This window comes from Prinia subflava, chromosome 10 (assembly GCF_021018805.1).
Source record: "Prinia subflava isolate CZ2003 ecotype Zambia chromosome 10, Cam_Psub_1.2, whole genome shotgun sequence".
In the NCBI taxonomy this organism is placed as follows: Eukaryota; Metazoa; Chordata; class Aves; order Passeriformes; family Cisticolidae; genus Prinia; species Prinia subflava.
This window is the reverse complement of record NC_086256.1, coordinates 28,514,496-28,533,623: the sequence shown is the minus strand read 5'-3', so window position 1 is coordinate 28,533,623 and position 19,128 is coordinate 28,514,496. Positions and strand designations below refer to the sequence as shown.

At 47.2% G+C, this 19,128-nt stretch overlaps 2 protein-coding genes across 3 annotated transcripts; one reads left to right on the top strand and one right to left on the bottom strand.

The window, feature by feature from the left end:
* Positions 1 to 786: 786 nt before the first annotated feature.
* On the bottom strand, positions 787 to 3,739 carry CENPL (centromere protein L). Its single transcript, XM_063406730.1, has 4 exons — positions 3,596 to 3,739; positions 3,198 to 3,449; positions 1,723 to 2,265; positions 787 to 858 (listed from the first exon to the last, which is right to left on the bottom strand). The coding sequence occupies exons 1-4, from the start codon at positions 3,737 to 3,739 to the stop codon at positions 787 to 789; spliced, it is 1,011 nt and encodes a 336-aa protein (XP_063262800.1).
* On the top strand, positions 3,602 to 17,785 carry DARS2 (aspartyl-tRNA synthetase 2, mitochondrial). Of its 2 annotated transcripts, XM_063406621.1 has the most exons (17): positions 3,617 to 4,029; positions 5,137 to 5,236; positions 5,985 to 6,051; positions 6,304 to 6,405; positions 7,521 to 7,616; positions 8,261 to 8,384; positions 8,996 to 9,042; positions 9,734 to 9,840; positions 10,620 to 10,689; positions 11,269 to 11,448; positions 11,812 to 11,919; positions 13,083 to 13,145; positions 13,316 to 13,468; positions 14,323 to 14,541; positions 15,473 to 15,583; positions 15,803 to 15,878; positions 16,880 to 17,785. In XM_063406621.1, exons 1-17 carry the CDS (start codon positions 3,738 to 3,740, stop codon positions 17,065 to 17,067), a joined length of 2,103 nt encoding a protein of 700 aa, XP_063262691.1. In that variant the 5' UTR covers positions 3,617 to 3,737; the 3' UTR covers positions 17,068 to 17,785. The 2 variants fall into 2 exon arrangements, with proteins under 2 accessions (XP_063262692.1, XP_063262691.1); XM_063406622.1 differs by lacking the exons at positions 15,473 to 15,583; positions 15,803 to 15,878; positions 16,880 to 17,785 and having other exon boundaries at positions 3,602 to 4,029; positions 13,316 to 13,494; positions 14,323 to 14,477.
* The last annotated feature ends 1,343 nt before the right edge of the window (positions 17,786 to 19,128 follow it).

The following is a 19,128-nucleotide window of genomic DNA, read 5'->3' as shown; positions in this document are numbered from 1 at the left end:
ATGCCTATCCAGACACTGTGCACTGTCCCTCTGAACTCCTGCCTGCTCCAGAAGGGAGGGACCCAACATCAAATTACAGCACAAGCTCCAGCCCTGGGAGCTCTCTGGCCTACAGGATTACACCCAAGATTACAAACAGCAGGGCAAACCTATCCACACCCCACTTTCCTATGTGTTAACTTGCCTGGGAGGACCAAAAGGCTGACAAGTGCCTTGTGTCCAGTCTCATGCCCAACTGGAACATAAATGAACGTTATCAACATTATCATATTACCAAGTACCCTTAACAAGCTAAAAAGGGAGTTAGAAACCTGGACTTTTCTGCCCTGGGCTGTAGAGCATGCACCCTTTCTCAGGTGTGCTGAACTTTGCATTTAGACTAGCCCAAGAGTAGTCACAGTTTAGCCAAGGCCACAGCTTAGGCTGTCCAGTGAAAACCAACTTTGAAACAACAGAAATACCTCCCAGCAAGTTGCATCAAGAATCTGCACTGTTTGTCTCTGAGCTGATACCTGCACATAAATTAAATTAATGACTCTGAGAAAACAAAGCTGCTCAGGAAGCTGTCACAAGTTTGCACTGCAGCCCCTCCTCAGGGCCCAGTGTCTGCTTGACTTTGCTGTGCACGGCATGGAGTTACACAGCCAAGTGCTGCAGTTACAGTCTGCCTTTGGACAGCCGGAATGAGAGGAAAGGGGATGCTGCAGGAGTGAGTTTCTGGTGGTTTCTCAGCACAGATTGTCCAAACAGAAAGCCTTTTGAGCACAAGAACTACTGCAATGGCTGTCACTGGATCTGAGAGATTGCGAGTTCAGTCAGTAGCATCAGCACTCCAGGCAGGTATTGGCTGTGTAGAATCTGCAAGAAAGAGAGAAAAGCCTGTCAAAGCAACAATTGCAGCTGCCAGATCTCCACACCCTGAAGCCCTGGTTGGAAGGAAACTACCAAGTGTTCTGTGTGTTTATTCAGCTGCTCTGTTGCTTTTCAGATACCTCTATTTTTCCCATACTGAATATACATGACTTGAATTCATTATGAATTTATTCATAATGAAAAGCCATAACTGAATTTACACAACACACATTCCACAAGAGCACCCTTCAGAAAGCCTGAGATATCTTTATATACTTGCCTGCAACAGAAAGTTGTTTCAGACAGTTTTAAGCTATTACAAATAAAAACAAGCAATGTAACACTACCATCTGCCAAGGCCCATCATAGGGTAAATTTAAACAACTGCATTTACCCAAACTGTTCTTTAACTCAGAAGGAAATACTGTATTGCTTAAAGAATAAGTGTTCCATGGTTTGAAGGGTATTAGAGATAGCTCCGGAGAAAGACCAGCAGCTTTATGAAAAGGGTTACATGTGAAGGAGTCTTCTGCCTGTGTCTTAATAACTACAACAACAGAAAGCTAGTGAACTTTTTTTCAGTTTGGGATATTTTTAAGTCCAAAAGAAGTTTTTTTATGGCCTAAGAAACTTTCCTGTTCTGACCACAGCTAACACACCTATTTCTGGCCCCAGGCAATTAGCTTCTGCTGCAACACAGCAGTAAAACACTGCACTGGCAGCTGCCCCAACTCCAGAGCTAAGTATGACTAGTAAAAGCTGAGGGTTTAACAATTCCTTGTAGGGAATCATGCAAAAGAAAGACGAGACCTTCAGGTAGAGCTGTTTTATTTGGCCAGCATTAGGACAGCCTGCTCCTTGGGGCCTCACCTTTACAATCCCATCACAGTGTGCCGAGGCAACCACGGTGGAAACCTTCACCAGCTTTGCAGCTGACAAGTGGATCTTGAAGTGCCTGTGGAAGTGGGCATAAAGGCAGTCCATGAAGACATCCACCTCCTTCTGGGTGATCTCTCCTGGCGTTTTCTGCACCGTGTCCCACAGCGCTTTGGCATCCTCCGGGTGGATGGCGTACGAAATATCCAGGGGCTGGGCCAGGCGGGGCACGGAGAAGACGAGCTCCACGGCGGAGGCAGCTCTGTCCAGCTTGCAGCCAGCCCACATGGCCACCATCCAGCTGAGGTTCTGGGGGCTGATGGCCAGGCGGCGGAAGCAGCAGTCGAAGGTCTTCTGGAACCAGGTCCCCACCAGGGCCGTGTACCTGTCGGCGCCGTGGCTCAGGAACAGCGGCAGGCTGGTGAAGTCCTCGGGCGTGTTCTCGGAGAGCTCATCGCCGAACACGGAGCAGAAGCAGCCCCACCACACCAGTTTGTCTTCAGAGTTCTTGGAGGAACCTTGTGACCTCGAAGAGAGCTGGGATGGGGAGAAGAAGCATTTCAACACTGCAGAGCAAGAATGGCTTGTTTTTTTCATCAGCTAAAAATATTTTTTGATTTAAAGTTTTAACTGTTTGGCAGAAGTAGTGTTCTTTTCCTTAGGACCTTGCATGCAATGCTGTTTTCTGTCAATATATATATTCAGTCTATCCATTACATCCCTAAAAGCTGAGCGCAATTCTGTTGAAAACATCAGAAAAAGGCCATTTAACTTCCTTAGGAACAGTCCTGACATCTGAGTTTATGCTGCTTAACTCCTATGGTACATCCTACAGCCACAATGAACTGGACATTTCAGTAGCTTATCCCACTTGAGGCAAAGCATTTCAGAAATATTCATTAGACCTGAGCTCTCACAAAGAAGTGGGATTATGGCAGCTTTTCCAGGAAGTTAAATAACCCATCCAAGTCCTGGCAGTAAATTGATGGCTGAACCAAAACATCAGAGATTGCTCTGTATACTCGTACTCTGATGCTGTTAAAAAGTTGAACTCAAACTTGCTGTATTTACTGTATGCATTGCTTAGGGGATCACAGAATCAATTAGGCCCAAAAAGGCCTCTGAGGTCATCAAGTCCAGCCTGTGGCCAAACACCGCTCTGTCATTAGACCAGGGTTTTGACAGTGTCACATCCAAACACCACCAGGAATGGTGACTCCATCTCCCAGGGCAGCCAATTCCAATGTTTAATCATCCTTTCTGCTAAGAAATTCTTCCTAATGTCCAACCTAAACCTCCCCTAGCACAGCTTAAGGCTATAAACGTTCTGTTCCAGTTAAAAACAGACAGGATTCAGTTTCATTAAATCACAGTGCATGCTCCAGAAGTTATTCCAAACACTTACGGTTTAATTTTGAGGTTCCCTTTCAAGACAGAGCGTTTCATCACAGCAAAAACAGCCCGCTCACCTGCACCAGGAGGGCCGCCTGGTCCAGCTCGCTGCCCCTGAGCTCGGCCAGGCTGGACAGCTCCACCCTGATGTCCAGCTCGGCTCCCACCTCCACCGCCAGCCCCCTGTGCCGCTCGGCCGCGATGAAGGCGCTCAGCAGCCGCGCGTAGTCCCTGAGGCGGGCGCGGCGGAGGCGGTACAGGGGGGTCACGCTGTACAGCGCCCAGGCTTTTCGCAGCAGGAACGCCGTTTTCTGCGGGTCGACGTCTTCCTAGGGGGGGAACGAAAGGAAAGGAATGAGGTGAAATGAAAGGAATAAGGTCAAAGCCCGCTTTTCCCGCGCGGCCACAGCGGAGCGGCGCGGCTGAGGGGACACGGAGGAGGCAGCGAGGCCCCGCCGCCCTCGCCCCGCCGTACCTGAGAGCACAGCGCCGACACGAAGGGGCGGCCGCTGGGGCTGACGCCGAGGCGGCCGTGGGTGCGCCCGAAGGGCAGAGCCCGGGAGAGGCGCCTGAGGCTGGGCAGGGTGCGCGTCGCCCCGTCCTCCGGCGCTTCCGCCATGGCCGCCGGCGCCCGCGGGCGCGTTCGAACTGCCTTCCCGTCGGCCCCCGCGCGGGCGCGCCCCGCCGCCATCTTTGAGGGGAGGAGGCGGTGGCGCTGCCCCGGGGGATTCCCGGTTCCACCTCCGGAGCTGCCGCGTTTCACTTCCGCGGGCCCGGGGCTCTCCTCCCGCGGGTCCGGGGCGCTCCTCCCGCGGGTCCGGCTGAGAGGCGGCTGCGGGATGGCGCTGCCCCGGCTGCTGCTGCGGGCGCTGCACCGGGCGGCCGCTGCCGCCGCACCCGCGGCTCCAGGTGAGGAGGAGCGCTGGTCTCATCCCCTCGAGATTTGGGCTCCTTTTCTCTCGGGATACAGGTCACGGTAGTCCAGACAGTCCTTTAATATCACGCTTGCGGCAAGTTATTTTCCCTGTATCACATTGTTTAAAGTCTCTTGTCTAAATCTCTTGTAATTCTAAAGGCTGTGATGAACGTAGTGAGATTGGCTCATAAAATTATTTATATATGTCCACGTAATGGTGTCCTTCGGGCTTCTCCTTGCAAGCTGAACCTCTTGCACATATTGTAAATGGTGTGCTGGGTTCTGTAACTAGGGCCGTGATTGCAGGCACACGGGGATCTGCGCAGAGCCGTGGTTCAGCCTTTTCCCAGTTGTTTCAGACAGGAACTGTTCCATTTACACCTGCACGGTGGGCGTGCTCCGGGTGTGCTTAGTTCTTTGGTTTGTTAAACCCTGTTCTGCGGTGCCGCCACCACAGCTGCAGGGGCAGGGCGAGGGGGAATGGCTTTGAACTGAAGGAGGGCAGGGTTGGATGGGATATTGGAAGAAATTCTTCCCCGTGAGGGTGGGGAGGCCCTGGCACAGCCCCAGCTTCTCTGGGGCTGTCCCATCCCTGGAAATGTCCAAGGCCAGGCTGGACAGGGCTCTGAACAACCTGGGATAGCGGGAAGTGTTTTTGCCTATGGCAGGGGGACAGAACGACATGAGCTTTAAGGTCCTTGAAACCCAAACTATTCTATGATTCCAGATTTAAATACGGGATTGTCAGCACCCCTCAGGATTGATCTGTGACTTTGCTTCTCTTGCTCCTGAAATTTGCAGGGCAACAGTTTGTAGCAAGGCTGTGTTCAAGTACCTTTATGAAAGTTTAACTGAGAAACATAAATTATCTCTGTTTAAAATGCACTTAGACTAGCTTCATTGCATGTTTACGACATAGTATCTTATCTTCATATATAGATAACATATGTATATATGAAGTAATTTCTCTGTATATGTACAAATTGTATTGGGAGGGAAAACTCTTATTATTTATTCTGTCTCATCTGGAAAAGCCATGTGAGATTTTTTATTTATATATATATAAATATATATATATAATTTATGTTTTTTAATTTAAGATTTCAACAGTTTTGTCGCTCGGACCAACACGTGTGGAGAGCTGCGTTCTGCTCACGTGGGACAGAAGGTGACCCTGTATGGATGGGTTCAGTATCAAAGGTAGGTGCAAACCATGGTGAAAATGGAGATGGTTATTTGCCAGATGCAGTCTAAGCTGTGTTTCATCCAGCATTGCTCTCCAGCGATGCTTTGCATGGATTTTTTGATTTTAGGAGGTCCTGAGTGTCTCATCTTTGAGCAGTTGTGGAGACCCAGGAAAAGGAGTTAGGATTATTGCAATGTGATTGTGGTGATCTTGTTTTTAAAGACACCAGAGCACGTCCCATTGGGCAGTTTTTTGATGGATAAAGCACAATGGCAGCTGTGCCTGCTGCAGCTTGAAGAAATCAAGATTTATGGTTCTGGGTCTGGCAGTGTGGACTGTTCATGTGGAACTTTTTATGGGACAAGTGTTCCCCTTCTTGACTTATGAGTGGATTTTGTTGTTGTTGTTTTTATTCCATGTGAACTTTAGTTTTATTGCTCATTTAATTGTTTTTAGCTGAATGATGTTTCCCACCAGGAACATTCACGTGTCCAGAATCCCTGCTCTGCGTGCATGAAAGCTCAAATTAAAATCCTGCCTCTCCTGGTTATTTGCATGTTGTCTGAGGCTGGTCACAGGGTGAAATAAATTGTTCAGGTTAGGTTCAGGTGTGGGAAAAGTGTCTATAATTCAGTTCTTGGAAGTGCTGTGGGCTGAGTTGCAGGGTACTGAAAGTGTAGCCAGTTGCCATATGCTTTAAAAAGTAGAAACTACTAAATTTGTGAAAAATCTGTTCTTCCTTTTGTGCTTTTCATGGATCAGACAAGGCCTGTTTCTGGTTTTGAGGGATTTCCAGGGACTGACCCAGGTCATCATTCCTCAGGATGAGGTAAGTGCTGCCAAACACGAGCCTGTGTTTGCATTTTTGCTTTGGTAGCTCGGCTCCAGCAGCCACAGAGGGAAGGAAGGGCTTTGTCAAACTGCGTGCTCTGACTCATGAGTAGATGGAAGTGTCATGAGCGCCCTGACCTGGCACTGCAGCAGTGTTAGTGCTGCTTCCCCTGCCTGAAGAGTGATTTTGGGTTGAGGTGCTGCCTCTGTGCTGTCCTCTGAATGTCTGAGGCTCTGTGCTCTCCTGCAGGCGCATTCCCACGTGAAGGAGCTGCTGTCCAGCGCCCCGCTGGAGTCCGTGCTGCGAGTGACCGGGACAGTGTCCCCTCGGCCCCTGGGCCAGGAGAACCCGGTGAGGATGGGCTGGGGGCCCCCAGGGCTTTTATCCCGTGAAGGAAACATCCCTGGAGGGTGGGATCATGGTGGGCTTTGTGCCAGAGCATCGCCACTGGCTCTGGTTTTGTGTGATGTGAAATAAGGGCTGTGTCAGATAACAGCAGGAGCTCAAAGCACATTACAGGCACCCACAAATTAAACTGATCCCAGCCCTTTGCAAGGATTATCCTGGCTTTTCCAAGGCTTTCAAAGTGTGGTGGGAATTTCTTTTGTTTGACAATAACAATTGTAAATTCTTTTCTTTTCTTTTCTTTTCTTTTCTTTTCTTTTGACAATATTTATTTGAAAATAAATATTGTCATTTCGAGTTCCACGGCATGTGGTGACCTGTTTATGGATTTTGTTGGTCTCCTTGTATAGAAAACAGAGCTTCAATAATTATTTATGTTCTGGATTCCTCAACTGTCATTGTAATCAGCTGTAGATTGATCTTTCAGGATTGTACATATAACTGGCAGGTCTAAAAAGAGGACTATATTTATGATCATAACTTCTTTTTGCTCCATCTTGTAGATGTCCACTTAAAAGCCAGGCTTCAAGCAATGCCTTTGTTTCTTTTATTAATTTCTCATTTTGTGGGAAGGTTTTGTGTCCTTTCCCCTGGTAAACAGCAAGAGTCCTGCAGGATCAAGTGAACTTTGCTGTGCCTCAGTGCTACGTGAGGGGAGCTGCCTGCCCTCCCTCAGGAGAGAGTCAAAAGAAGACCAGTTCTGAGAACTGGTGTTTAGAATTGGAAGTTCTGAGAAGTTCCTCATAATTTGCCTTTTTTGACTTGTATGAAGGGCTGCTGCTGCTCATGCTCACTGAAACCTGCACTGTGTGGTTTTGCTGAGAATAATGTGTTTAGAGACCAGTATGCTACTGGGAAGGAAGCTGCCATCTTTGGTGAGGTGACTTGTGTTTCTCTGAACAGAAGAGAAATCTGTCCTTGAGAGAAGCTCTCTGACTTGCACACTGTGTTAGAAGGCAGGGAGGGTAATCACATTGCTTCTTTTTTTCCCTTTGACCATCTGTGAATTGCTTTTGTCCAACTGTTTTGAGTTTAATTTTTTTCTTGCCTTTTTGTTCTAGAAAATGCCAACAGGGGATATTGAAGTGAAGGCAGAGACTGCAGAGATCCTAAACTCCTGCAAGAAGCTGCCTTTTGAAATCAAGGATTTTATCAAGGTGTCTGTGTTTTTCTTTTCTTTTTCTTATCAAAATGATTCATTAAATTGGGAATTTGCCCAGGGTGATGGCAAAACATCTGAGAGCTGAGTCTGGTTCTCCCCACTTCACTTTGGAGGAATGATGGTATTTAAAACAGGGGTGCTGTTTGTTTGCTGGTAGGATTTATTTCCAATTAGAGCTAAGCAGAAAACAGGGCTTGAATGAGTCCAGATTTCTGGAAGAACTGATGGTAAAGGAAAGAGTGAAAGAAATGGGGCTGTGCTGAGTTTTTTGAGTGTGAAACGAGGCTGTTTAATTTGAGCTGTGGAATCCCAGAACGGTTTGGGTTGGGAGGAGCCTTAAAGATCGTCTTGTTCCAACCCCGCTGCCATGGGTAGGGATGCACCCCCTGCACCAGGCTGCTCAGAGCTTCATCCAGCCTGGCCTTGAACGCTTCCAGGGACGGGGCAGCCACAGCTTTTGTGGGCAGTTTGGGTTTTGTTTCAATGATTGCCCTATTTGTGTAGCTTGTGGGTGACGGGCACGTTGTGGCAAGCGAGCACCATCCCCTTTTAGCTTCTCCCTTTCTCCCTGTGGCTGTAGGAGCACCCTCATGGAGATGCAGTTTGAGTTCTGTCCCTGAGTCCCCATTCTCTCCCCAGAAGTCGGAGGCGCTGCGGATGCAGTACCGGTACCTGGACCTGCGCAGCTCCCGCCTGCAGGCCAGCCTGCGCCTCCGGTCCCGCGTGGTGATGAGGATGCGCGAGTACCTCTGCAATCTCCACGGTGAGGGTGCTGCTGCAGACATTTCAGCTCTCCCTGCTGCTTTTCCCTGGTGCTGGCAGAGATTCCTAACCAACTTGCTGCCCCAAACTGGTCCCACTTAATAAGGATATCTCTGCTTGTGGAGGGCTCTCTAGAGGGATGTTGTCAGGCCCGAAGAACAAAGTGTGTTGAAATCTCTTGGCATGCTGCAAGCCAGTTGTTTCAAATCAGCTGTTTCCAATGAGAAAAGACTCTTTGCAGGTGGTTGTCCTCTTTTGGTTACCCAGCTGAGGCATGTCGGAGGGATGGATTTTGTTTAGGGCTTTTGCTTCTCTTAAAATCAGGAAATGCTTTCTGGAAAATCAGTGCGTGGTTCAGAATAGATAGAGAATGAACATATTTTCAGCCTGTTTGGAGTCCTCTGTCATCAACAGTCCTGGCAGGACATCAGAGTAGCTCTGAGCCTTTAGATCTGGCATTACAGGAGTAATTATTAGAAGTAGTAAATTGTGTTCATTTTGGAGAGCCTCCATGGTGTGGTAGATGACCTATTTTGCTGACTAACCCTATTCTAGCCTACTCTGTCATGTTAGTTCTCCCTCCTCTCAGCATATTCTGTGTTTGTTCCCCAGGGTTCGTGGATGTAGAAACTCCAACTCTGTTTAAAAGAACCCCAGGGGTATGTATGTGATGCTTTTTGGCCTCCTGCAACTGCACAGTCAGGGCTGAATCATTTCCAGTTGCCACTCAGCCTTCATTGCTTTTCCCTTGCTAAATAACAGCTTGTGGAACTGCTAATATCATCCACAGATCCTTTTCAAAGTAGAGGGAGAGAAAGGGGAGAGGTGATAACTTCTGTCCTAGTTTTGAACCTTCAAACGAAATAAGCTTCTGCCTTGTAAAGCACATGTTGAATGCAAGTCTATCCTGGAATTACAAACCCAAAACACTTTGAAGCACTGTCTTTTCAGCATTTATCTCTTAACCAGTAGGTTATTGCAGAGGTCATACGCAAGTAAATTTAATTTCTGATCTTATATTCCTTTCTTTCATTTCAAAAATAGTTAGAAGAGAGCTGTAGCTGAGGAATTGTTGATGCAGCTGACCTGGAGATCTTGTATTTAAACCCCAGTCTTGGATGGTCTATTATGCATTAGTCTCTCAGTGAAGAAGGTAGAGAATTCTTTGGGGTAATTTGGACCAGGTTGGTTAACAAATGTTAAGTGTAATGTAGAAACAGCCATTTCCTCACCAGTGGGATTTCATCTTGGGGAAAATAGGTCCTTTCCTCTTGCACTTCCAGTGTTTGCTCTGTCAGGAATTGGGGTCACTTACTTGCTGAACTCTGTAGATTTTCTTTTCAATGCCAGGGAGCCAAAGAATTCCTTGTGCCCTCGAGGGAAGCAGGCAAGTTCTACTCTCTGCCACAGAGTCCTCAGCAGTTCAAGCAGCTCCTCATGGTTGGAGGCCTGGACAGGTAAGACTTTCTGGGACTCCTGTTCTCTGCATGTCCTGTCTAGGGTTTGATTGCTTTATCTGTGAAATTTTAGAATCTTCCCCCAAAAAAACTTACTGCCAAGGATTTGTGTGTGGGAGAGGAATCCTTAAACACTTGGGACTTTATAGTCAGATGAAATGTATCCTTCTGGAAAGCTGAAATCTTTACTGCTGTGTTAAATGCAAACCTGATCTGAAGCAGAGCCTGCCTGAAGGGCAGGAATACTAATGTGTGATAAAAGCTGCTCCAGGGGTAACCTACAGAACTAACTGAGGTGAGGCTGGGCAGCTGAGCACGACTGAGCCAAGGAAAAGCATGTCAGGGTGCCCAAGTGCAAAGCTTTTAATTGGGCTTGCTTCTCCAAATCAAAGGGATGGACAGGGAGACAGACAGTCGTTCACACGGTGAGCTGCAGGCCAGCTCTTGTCTGAGAGTTCTGCGTGGCTGTTAGCAGAGTTCTGCAGTGCAGTGGAAGGTGCAATAAAGAGCTGAGTGTGCTGCCCTGGGGGACAGCTCACCTGGCAGTCTCCAGTGCCTCTGGAAGATACGGCTGGAGATGGATACAGCTGCTGGTGGAGTTGCTTCCACTCAAAATTCCATCCCTTTGAAGGGATGGGAACAAAGATCACCTGCTGTGGGAACAGAGCACTCCTCTCTGGTTTACTTCTTTTTTCCTTGTCTTTTGTATGATCAGTTCTGTAGCCACAGTGCAGTTCAGGATGCTGCCAGTTGCTCTCTGACTCAAAGTGTCCCTGCAGGTACTTCCAGGTCGCTCGGTGCTACCGCGACGAGGGTTCACGGCCCGACAGGCAGCCGGAGTTCACCCAGGTAACCAGCCCGTGCTGCCCTGCTCCCTGCTCCAACCCAAATGCCTCAGAGCTGTTTTCCCTTCTTAGTCTGTGCCAGTCTGGTGCTGCTTGGGGAGTAGAGAGTTGTTGGGTGTGTGTTTCACAGACACAGTCCTTGGAAACTGGTGTGGGATGACTGCACGATGCCTGTCCTTGGCTGGCTGCAGTGCCCCAGGTGCAGATGTGGGAATTGCAGCAGTGATTTTGCTGTGATGATGCAATCTCCTCCTGTCCTGCTAGGTCAGATGTCCCATTGCTCAGCCTTGAAATCCCAGGCTGAGTTAGCCTGGTTCTCTCAAGGCTGCTTCTCATGTCCTTGTCATCGTGTCCTTGTCATCATGTCCTTGTCATGGTTACCTCATTCACTCTCTGAGGAGGCTGTTGCCTGAGTCATCAGCCTGGAGGGTGATCCTAAGCATATTCCCAGCCTAATGCAGTCATGCTGTGATGTCATTTTGTGTATTGTTTCGTGTTTTGCTGGCTTTGTATTCACAAGTAACAGTGAAAACACAACCTGTAGCTAATGTGGAATTCCCCCCTCCTTGTTCTCTGTTTTAAGATAGATATAGAGATGTCGTTTGTAGATCAAGCTGGGATCCAGAGGCTTATAGAGGGCCTCCTGCAGCATTCCTGGCCTGAGGAAAGAGGCTCCATTACGACTCCTTTTCCTTCCATGACTTACGAGGAGGCACTGGCTGAGTATGGGACTGATAAACCAGACACTCGCTTTGGGATGAAGGTGAGGGTTTGCCCATTGGAAACTTGCACCTTTTCCTTTCAGTCAGTGTTTTAATAACCTTTGGATCATGGATTCATGGTTGGCTGAGTGCTGTAATTTACCCAAGGTGCCTGTCCCATTGTTGGTGCTTTGTGCAGTCTGCTGAAGAAGAGAGGATTTGATCAGATGACTGTGAAAAATGCATGTTCTAATAAAACTTTATTTTAAAGGTGATGTAGTGTTAGGGAGCAATGCATCTGGACTGTTTCAGGAGCAAAAGCTCCTAAAAGAGAATAGTGTTGAAGGTGTTAAGACAAAGGTGCAGGAATTTTTGCTTTGTATTCCTACCATCAGTGCTTTTTCCTGTGCTCTCTCCTTTGTCAGATTGTGGATATCAGTGATGTTTTTCGAGGCTCAAACATTCACTTTGTGCAGAATGCCCTCAGTTACCCACATGGCTCCATCAGAGCCATTTGTATCCCTCAGGGAGCGGTAAGTGATGCTCTTACATCCTATTTATGCTTTATGTGGAATGAATAAAATGACAATTTGAATTCCTTTGTTGGTATGGAAATGTGCCTTGCTAGTATTGGTGTTCTTAAAGGAACTTGGGATTGCTTGTAACCCATGTCAGGTTGGGCTGAGTGGTGTTAGAATGATAAGGCAACAGGAAGAGTATTTTATCCTTAGGAAGAGGAGGAAAACAATAAAGCTGCAAGATCCCATGAGGATAGGGAGCCCTCACAGGGTTTCACCTTGCTTTTTGTCACCTTTTTGATGTGTATCTCATTAACAAATTGTGCCTTGTGATGGGAGGTTGAAACAGGGCTGGGACAGGCAGAGAAGGATCAGGTGGCTCCATGTCCTTCTCCTGTTTGCTTTAGCTGCATTTTTGGGTACAATTCATGTCTTGTCATGAGATTGTCATGGACTAAATCCAAGGCTGACAATAGATGTGGAAGATTTTTGACACAGCCCTGCATTTTGGCAAGGACGCAGATTTAATTCTGGCTGTAGGCAACTTTGTAGCTTGAACAGCATGGAAAAAACAAATCCTCTAAATACTGAGTTTTATTTGGGGAACAGGGCTTTGTGGCCGTGGTTTCCCTTGGGATTCCTTTCATTTTGGCACATAGTGCAATTTAGTGGCTTCCCACAAGAGGGCACAGAGTTGTTTGTTTGAGCAACACAAAAGTGGCATCTAGACCCACCCTAAACACTGGAGTAGATGAAAAAATTCAAGATCTTGATGCAGGTCCTCATTTACTGCATGGGTTTACATGCAAGAGTCAGCCCAGTTGTTTTCAGTCTGTTTTTCCTCCAGTTTGAGCTCTGCATTTCCCATCTATAGTGTGGTGGTGTAACCTTGTTACTGCAGGCTGCAGGCAGTGATCTGACCCCGCTGACCAGATACACTTATCTGTGAGAGGGGAAAAACAACATGTAGATGCAGAGGGGTCTCTTCCTGAAAGGAGCCCTCAGAGCAGACACCCAGCCCTGTGCTAAGGACCCTGTGCTGTTCCACAGCCCTCATAAGAACTTGAACTAGAAACAAAAGAATTGAGAAGTTTGGAACCAGCTTAGTCAGTAGATTTGATACCTAGTCAGGTTTTCCAAGCTGATCTTTGCTGTGTTTTCTCTTGCTCTTTCCCCAGAGGTATCTTACAAATAAAGACTTGGAATCATTGAAGGAATCTGCAAAATCCCAGTTTAACCAGGTGAGACAGAAACTCTCCTGAGGCTTTGGGGAGGGTGAGTGACAAAGTGTGATGAAGGCAGGGGAAGTAGGAGAGCAGTTTTTAACAGCTGAGAGTCAGAGTCTGAGCGTGTGATGCTTCAAGGCGAGAGAGGGCAGCACTGCACTGAACATATCCTTACCTTTCCCCAGGAAATCATGGAAATTATCCGCAGACCTGATGGAAGCTTGAAGTCTCTGCTTACCAAGTTCCTTGGTGAGAAGGAGAAGTCAGAACTTATCCAAGCACTGAGCATGCAGGAGGATGATGTGGTGCTGCTGGCAGCTGGAGAACACAAGCAAGTGGTAGGAGGCATTTCTTGGGTGGCTCTGTGAGTTCAATGTTGCTGATGATGGTTCTGATGTTATCTAAGCTTAGTCTGATTCTTATTATTATTAAAATAGGTCATCATCTAATTTTCTATTTCTCTGGAACGGCAGCTATAGCAACAGCAAATAAAGCATGAAATGTACCTATTACTTTTATGGCCCCCAGCCAGATTCTGGGCAGGACTTGTAGCTGAAATATAAAAAACCCTGCAACACATCAGTGCCTTCTTTTCTCCTAACTCCATTTTTAACGCATCAAACAGATTGGAAAATGAGGTCAGCTAGGTAATTGTGTCTCCCATAAGTGCATGACTTATTAGCAGCAGTGGTGGGAGATTCTATCCTTACCCTTCTGTCTGTTCTTGCCAGCAGATGTTGCCTTCCAAGCACTGTTTTATTATAAGGTGTCACGCTTTGCTCAATAAGCCAACATTTTGTTGTATTCTCTTCTGTGCCTTCATTTCTCTGTCTTGCAAAGCGTGAATCTTACATGTGCTCCCCCAGTTAATCCAATGTGTGGAGCTGGAGGTTAGACTAAGACAGTTCTGAAGATGAAATAGCTGGAAAAACATGGACTTTGTGGAAAAAGTAGCTGGAAAAACAAGGACAAGCTCCTTACTGCAGTCTCTGTCAAACCCTGGTGCTGCTGCTACCTCAGCAGGAAGGTTATATATTTCAGGGTATGAGCAAAAGTGTTCAAGGCAGCAGTGCATTCCAGCTGGTGCTGTCTGTGGTGCCTCCTTTATGGACCTCTCTTTCCCTGGCTGGTGTTTGAGTGACTTCCCTGGTGGTGAGATCACCCTGTCTCTTCTCTCCCTTCTCTGTTGCAGTGCTCTGCGTTAGGAGCCCTGCGCCTGTTGAGTGCCAACCTCCTGGAGGCAGCTGGGCTGGCACTCCGTGATCCCACAGCCTTTCACTTCCTCTGGGTGGTGGATTTCCCCCTCTTCCTCCCCAAGGCTGAGAATCCCACTGAACTGGAATCTGCTCATCACCCCTTCACTGCCCCTCACCCTTCAGATGCCAGCCTCCTGTATTCTGATCCCGCAAAGGTAATCACTTCATGCCTGCTGTGCTGGCTCTTCCACAGCTGCTCCCATGGAAAAGCAGGCAAGCAGCAGCTGGGTGTAATGTAAAAAGAGGTGTTGTTTCATGGGACTGACTGCACAAGGAAGATGTGGATGTGTTGGGATAAGTCCAGAAGAGGCTGCTAGGATGATCAAAGGGTTGGAGCACTTCCCCTATGAGAAAAGGCTGGAGGAGCTGAGGTTGTTCAGCCTGGAGAAGAGAAGGCTCAGGAGCAACACTAGAGGCCTTTCCAATGCCTAAAGAGGCTACAAGAGGCCTGGAGAGGGACATTTTGCAAGGGCAAGCAGTGATAGGACATAGGACAGGGGGAAATGGTTTTAAACTGAAAGAGGCTGGACTTAAATTGATTGGTTTTAGGAAGAAGTCTTCCCTGTGAGACACTGGTACAGGTTGCCGAGAGCAGCTGTGGCTGACCTGTCCCTAGCAATGTCCAAGGCCAGGCTGGACAGGGCTTGTGGCATCCTGGGATCGTGGAAGGTGTCCCTGCCCATGGCAGAGGGTGGGAACTAGAGGATGTTTAAGGTCCCTCCCAACCCAAACCACTGTGTGATTCTATGATCTTGCACATGTCTGGAAGAGATGGCTTTCTGATTACTGCAGATGGCAAGTATTCATGTGTGCCCCAGCAGAAGGAGCTTATAGGAAACAGAAATCTTATATTCTGACCCATCCCATTTGCTTCAGGTTTGACAAACTTTTCAAAAGGATTGGTTCTCCTCCCACATCAGTCAGAGGCAGTCCATGCCTCCAGCATGGATTGCAGTGTGCCCCTGAGAGAAGAGTTTTACAGAGTTCCATGCTTCATTCCCAGTGTCGTTGCCATCTCTGTGCAGGTTGTTTTTGGGTGCAGCTTGGCCCAGGCTCAGCGAGGTGCCTGTCCCTGTGTCTCTGCAGGTCCGTAGCCAGCACTACGACCTCGTGCTGAATGGCAATGAGGTTGGAGGTGGCTCCATCAGAATTCACAGTGCAGAGCAACAGCGGTTCGTGCTGGAGAAAGTGCTGAAGGTAACACCTACAGCTGCCTCTAACGCTCTCTTGGAGATTTAAAAGCACTAATTAATTGAAATATTAGTTGCGTATTCTGAAAGAAACACTCATGTGCTTCTCAGAGAGAGGTGTAATTCCTGGCCCTGAGCAATGGATGATTTCATTGTACCTTCATCTTGTGATGCTAATAGGAAGAGCATTGCTTGTCCAGTGACACCTCCTAATGTGATTTTGCAGGAGGACTCCGAGGTGCTTTCCCATCTGATTGAGGCTTTGGAACTTGGAGCTCCACCTCACGGAGGAATTGCTTTAGGTAAGTGATCAGTAGCTCTATACATGCAGGTCTTTAGTGATTTTTGCATGCTAGATCCCAGGAACAAGGCTCATGGTTAGGAAAAGCCTTGGTGCTTCCATCCATGCAGCAGCTTTGTGGAAGGAAACAGAGGTCTGATCACCAAGGGCAGAAAGTTGGGATGTTCCTCCCCAGAGTCACAGTGGGATTCAGGTCTTAAGCAAGGACATTGGTGGTTCTAAGGCTGGTCCTTATCTGCTGAGCTGCAAACCCTCTATTCAGTGAGGTTGGGTCAGCTTTGTTCCCTTCCTGTGCAGCCAGAGCAGGATCCCTGTGCTGCCTGTCTGAAGCCATAGGACAGCAGTGGCACTTTGTGTTTCACATCCTTCCCCTCTGCTGCCCTCTCACTTCCCTTCTTCCTTACCTGTTTTGCTCATTAATTCAGAAAATGCCAGGGTTTGGTTTTTCCCTAGAACAAAGCAACTTTGTGGTTTAAAGAAAGAGGGGGAAAAACTCAACCAACCAACATCACCCTCCCTACACCCACCAATAAAAAAGCCTACAAAAAACAGAAGTAATTTAACCTGTGGTCTTCCAGTTTGACCTTCCTCCATCCAGTGACTCAGAAGCCTTTTTTCCTCTTGAATTCTTAGTGGTTGTAATCCTTGCAAACTTGTTGATGAAGAGCTCTGAGCTGTAAAGCAGAGCCCTGCCAGTGTTCTGCCATTCAGCTGCCCGGTTTTGTTATGCTGTGTTTGCTGTCTGTGTCCTGCAGCCCTTAGTGTGTTACAGAACTTCTGCAATATTGAAAAGCTTTATTTTGGTAGACATTTCTGCTCTCGAGGCAAATCTGTTTCTCTGCTACCAGCTGAGATTAATTTTTTTTTCTCCCTTACTTGCTTCACTCTTTTTCTTCAAGCTCAGTGATATTACCTCCTCAATCTTTCTGATTTTTTCTGACTCAGGGGAAGTAATACAGAGCCATAACTCAAGTGTTTCACCGATTTGTTTTCTGCTTGTAGGACTTGACAGGCTGATCTCTCTCATTGTTGACGCTCCAAGTATCCGGGACGTCATTGCCTTTCCAAAATCCTTCAGGGGACGAGACCTGATGGGCAATGCTCCAGACTATGTCACTCCAGAAGAACTGGAGCCATATCACATTCAGGTTTCCTGGCCTCTTGAGGAAAAAGAGGCAAAGAAAAACTGACTTCACGCCAGTGGTGTAAGCTGATCTGATCAACCAGAGGTGGTTACGGCTTCTAAAGGCTCAGTTCAGAAAATATTCAGTTCAGAAAATGTCAGCTGTTGTGGCAGGGTGGGGGGCAGTCCAGTTCCACTGTACTGTGGCAATTCAGGATGGACTGGGAAGTAGATAAGGGGTCTTCCTAATGGAATTCACCTTTGGGAGGTCATGGGAAGGATATGCAAAAAAGCAATAGAAAATAACATCATTTTATCATAGGATATCGAGACTGTTTGCTTTAGGGTGTCATATTGGAGGGAAGATGGGATCTGTTTTTTCCCAACCCTCAATTTTTACATATCCCTTGTAAAGTATTCCTCCTCCCATCTGGAGGAGATAGTCAGCTTCCCTGGCAGGAATTGAATCGTGATCCTCATTAAATCATGTCAGCTGAGCACTGTGAGAATGGAACTGTGCAGGAGCTCTGGACACTGCACAGCCAAACTTGTGTGGTGTTGGAGGATACCAGATCATGCAGAACTTTGCACGGGGAGTTCACACTCAGCTGTGTTTTCCCTGCAAAGGAGAGGGAGAGCAGAAGCATGATGATGTTTGCAACAGTTGTCCTTGTAGTACTCATCAAAGAGGTGTTGATCTGTCTTTGGGGCCTGTGGTCCTGGTGCTTTCAGCACAGTCATTCTGGAGTTTGTATGTTTATAAATAAAGTTTACCTGGCAGTGTGGTTTTGCCTGGGTTTTCTCTCCAACAGCAAGCTGCCAGTTTGGCTTTGTGAGTCCCTCCAGGAGATGACACAAAATCTGTGGGAGCACAGCACGGTTCCCAGTCTTCTGTGAGCTCTGTCTGTTCCTGGAGGGGAAGGTGAAGAAACTGAGGAAAAGTTTCCGTGATGAAGGTGAGAAGATGGTGCACAGGAAGAAAAGGGAGAGCTCCTGTGTCCCAGCTGGGAGGGACAGCAGGAGGCACAGGCCAGAGGAGGTGCTGGAGGACAGAAGGAAGTTGCAGTTCTTGTCTGAGCTGATACCGAGCTCCAGCTTTCTGCCAGCGAGCTGTCCTGCAGGCTGTCACATCCTGGTCTGCTCCAGGGGTTAGCCACTCTCAGTCTCTGCACCATGGGATAACACTGCGTGCTGGTGTTCACAGTTGTTTTTTAAATACTGAACTGTCCTGCTGATTAGAATCAGAAATGCAGGTGGCTCTTCTCCCTAGGGGTGGTTTTTGGGGTTTTTTTGGGTACCATCCATAGGAAGTGACACCAGAGCTGACTTGCTGCTGCTTTGCAGATTATAATATGGTGGAGTTACACGTATAAAAGAAAAACGCTTTCTTTGCTTCTGGCATGATTGTTATTTTCAGTCTCAGAGCTGGTTCAATATTATTTAAAACAGAACAGTCCTGGACTTGTGTTCACATTCATTTTAGCCAAACACTGAATTCCTTCATTTTTTCCTCATATGGACTATTCATTCCTACTTGAAATCAATTCATCTGTAGTTAACATTTTTTTTTCTTTCTCTGTGTAGAAGGTGTCAGTAATGGAGTGAGGGTCAGTTTTCAGAGAGAAGCTGACCTGAAAAATGGATCCCTAAGCAGATCCATGGTAAACTTTATGACCTCTGTGGGACTTGTCCAACTGAGGACATTCTGTGATTTGAAGAACAATTATTTAATTTTTGCTGTTGTTTTTGCAGGGAGGAGAGTCACCCTGGGGCAGTTATACCAGATATTTTTGTTCTCATGACTTGTCAGTGGTGATGCAAAGTACAGCCACTGCAGGCTATGTGTTGTATTCAGACTGCTGGTTTAGAGGATGCTGGATTTTCTGATTTAGTTCCTTTACTGGTAGTGTGATTAGGATTTGCATGGAATTTGCTTGAGGATCATCTGTGATCCCAAAGCAGGGATGTCATAGGCTTGTTTTAGGTCATGGAACATAGGAAATAAGTTACTCTCAAAAGTTCCTCACTCCCTCCAGGCTTTTATTTATAGTAACTGTAAACAAAATGTGCTGAACTTTGCTTTTTAATTGTGAAATCAGGAGTAGTGTATCCCTTGCTTAGTACCTGC

What these genes read in the sequence shown, in the direction of transcription:
- DARS2 (XM_063406621.1), top strand. Translation starts at nt 3,738, where the DNA reads ATGGCCGCCGGCGCCCGCGGGCGCGTTCGAACTGCCTTCCCGTCGGCC. An exon ending in ATGGTTGGAGGCCTGGACAG is followed by an intron (nt 9,841 to 10,619) that starts GTAAGACTTTCT and finishes GTGTCCCTGCAG; the next exon opens with GTACTTCCAGGTCGCTCGGT. An exon ending in TTTGTATCCCTCAGGGAGCG is followed by an intron (nt 11,920 to 13,082) that starts GTAAGTGATGCT and finishes CTCTTTCCCCAG; the next exon opens with AGGTATCTTACAAATAAAGA.
- CENPL (XM_063406730.1), bottom strand. Translation starts at nt 3,739, where the DNA reads ATGGCGGAAGCGCCGGAGGACGGGGCGACGCGCACCCTGCCCAGCCTC. An exon ending in TGTCGGCGCTGTGCTCTCAG is followed by an intron (nt 3,450 to 3,595) that starts GTACGGCGGGGC and finishes TTCCCCCCCTAG; the next exon opens with GAAGACGTCGACCCGCAGAA. An exon ending in ACTGTGATGGGATTGTAAAG is followed by an intron (nt 859 to 1,722) that starts GTGAGGCCCCAA and finishes TCTTTCTTGCAG; the next exon opens with ATTCTACACAGCCAATACCT.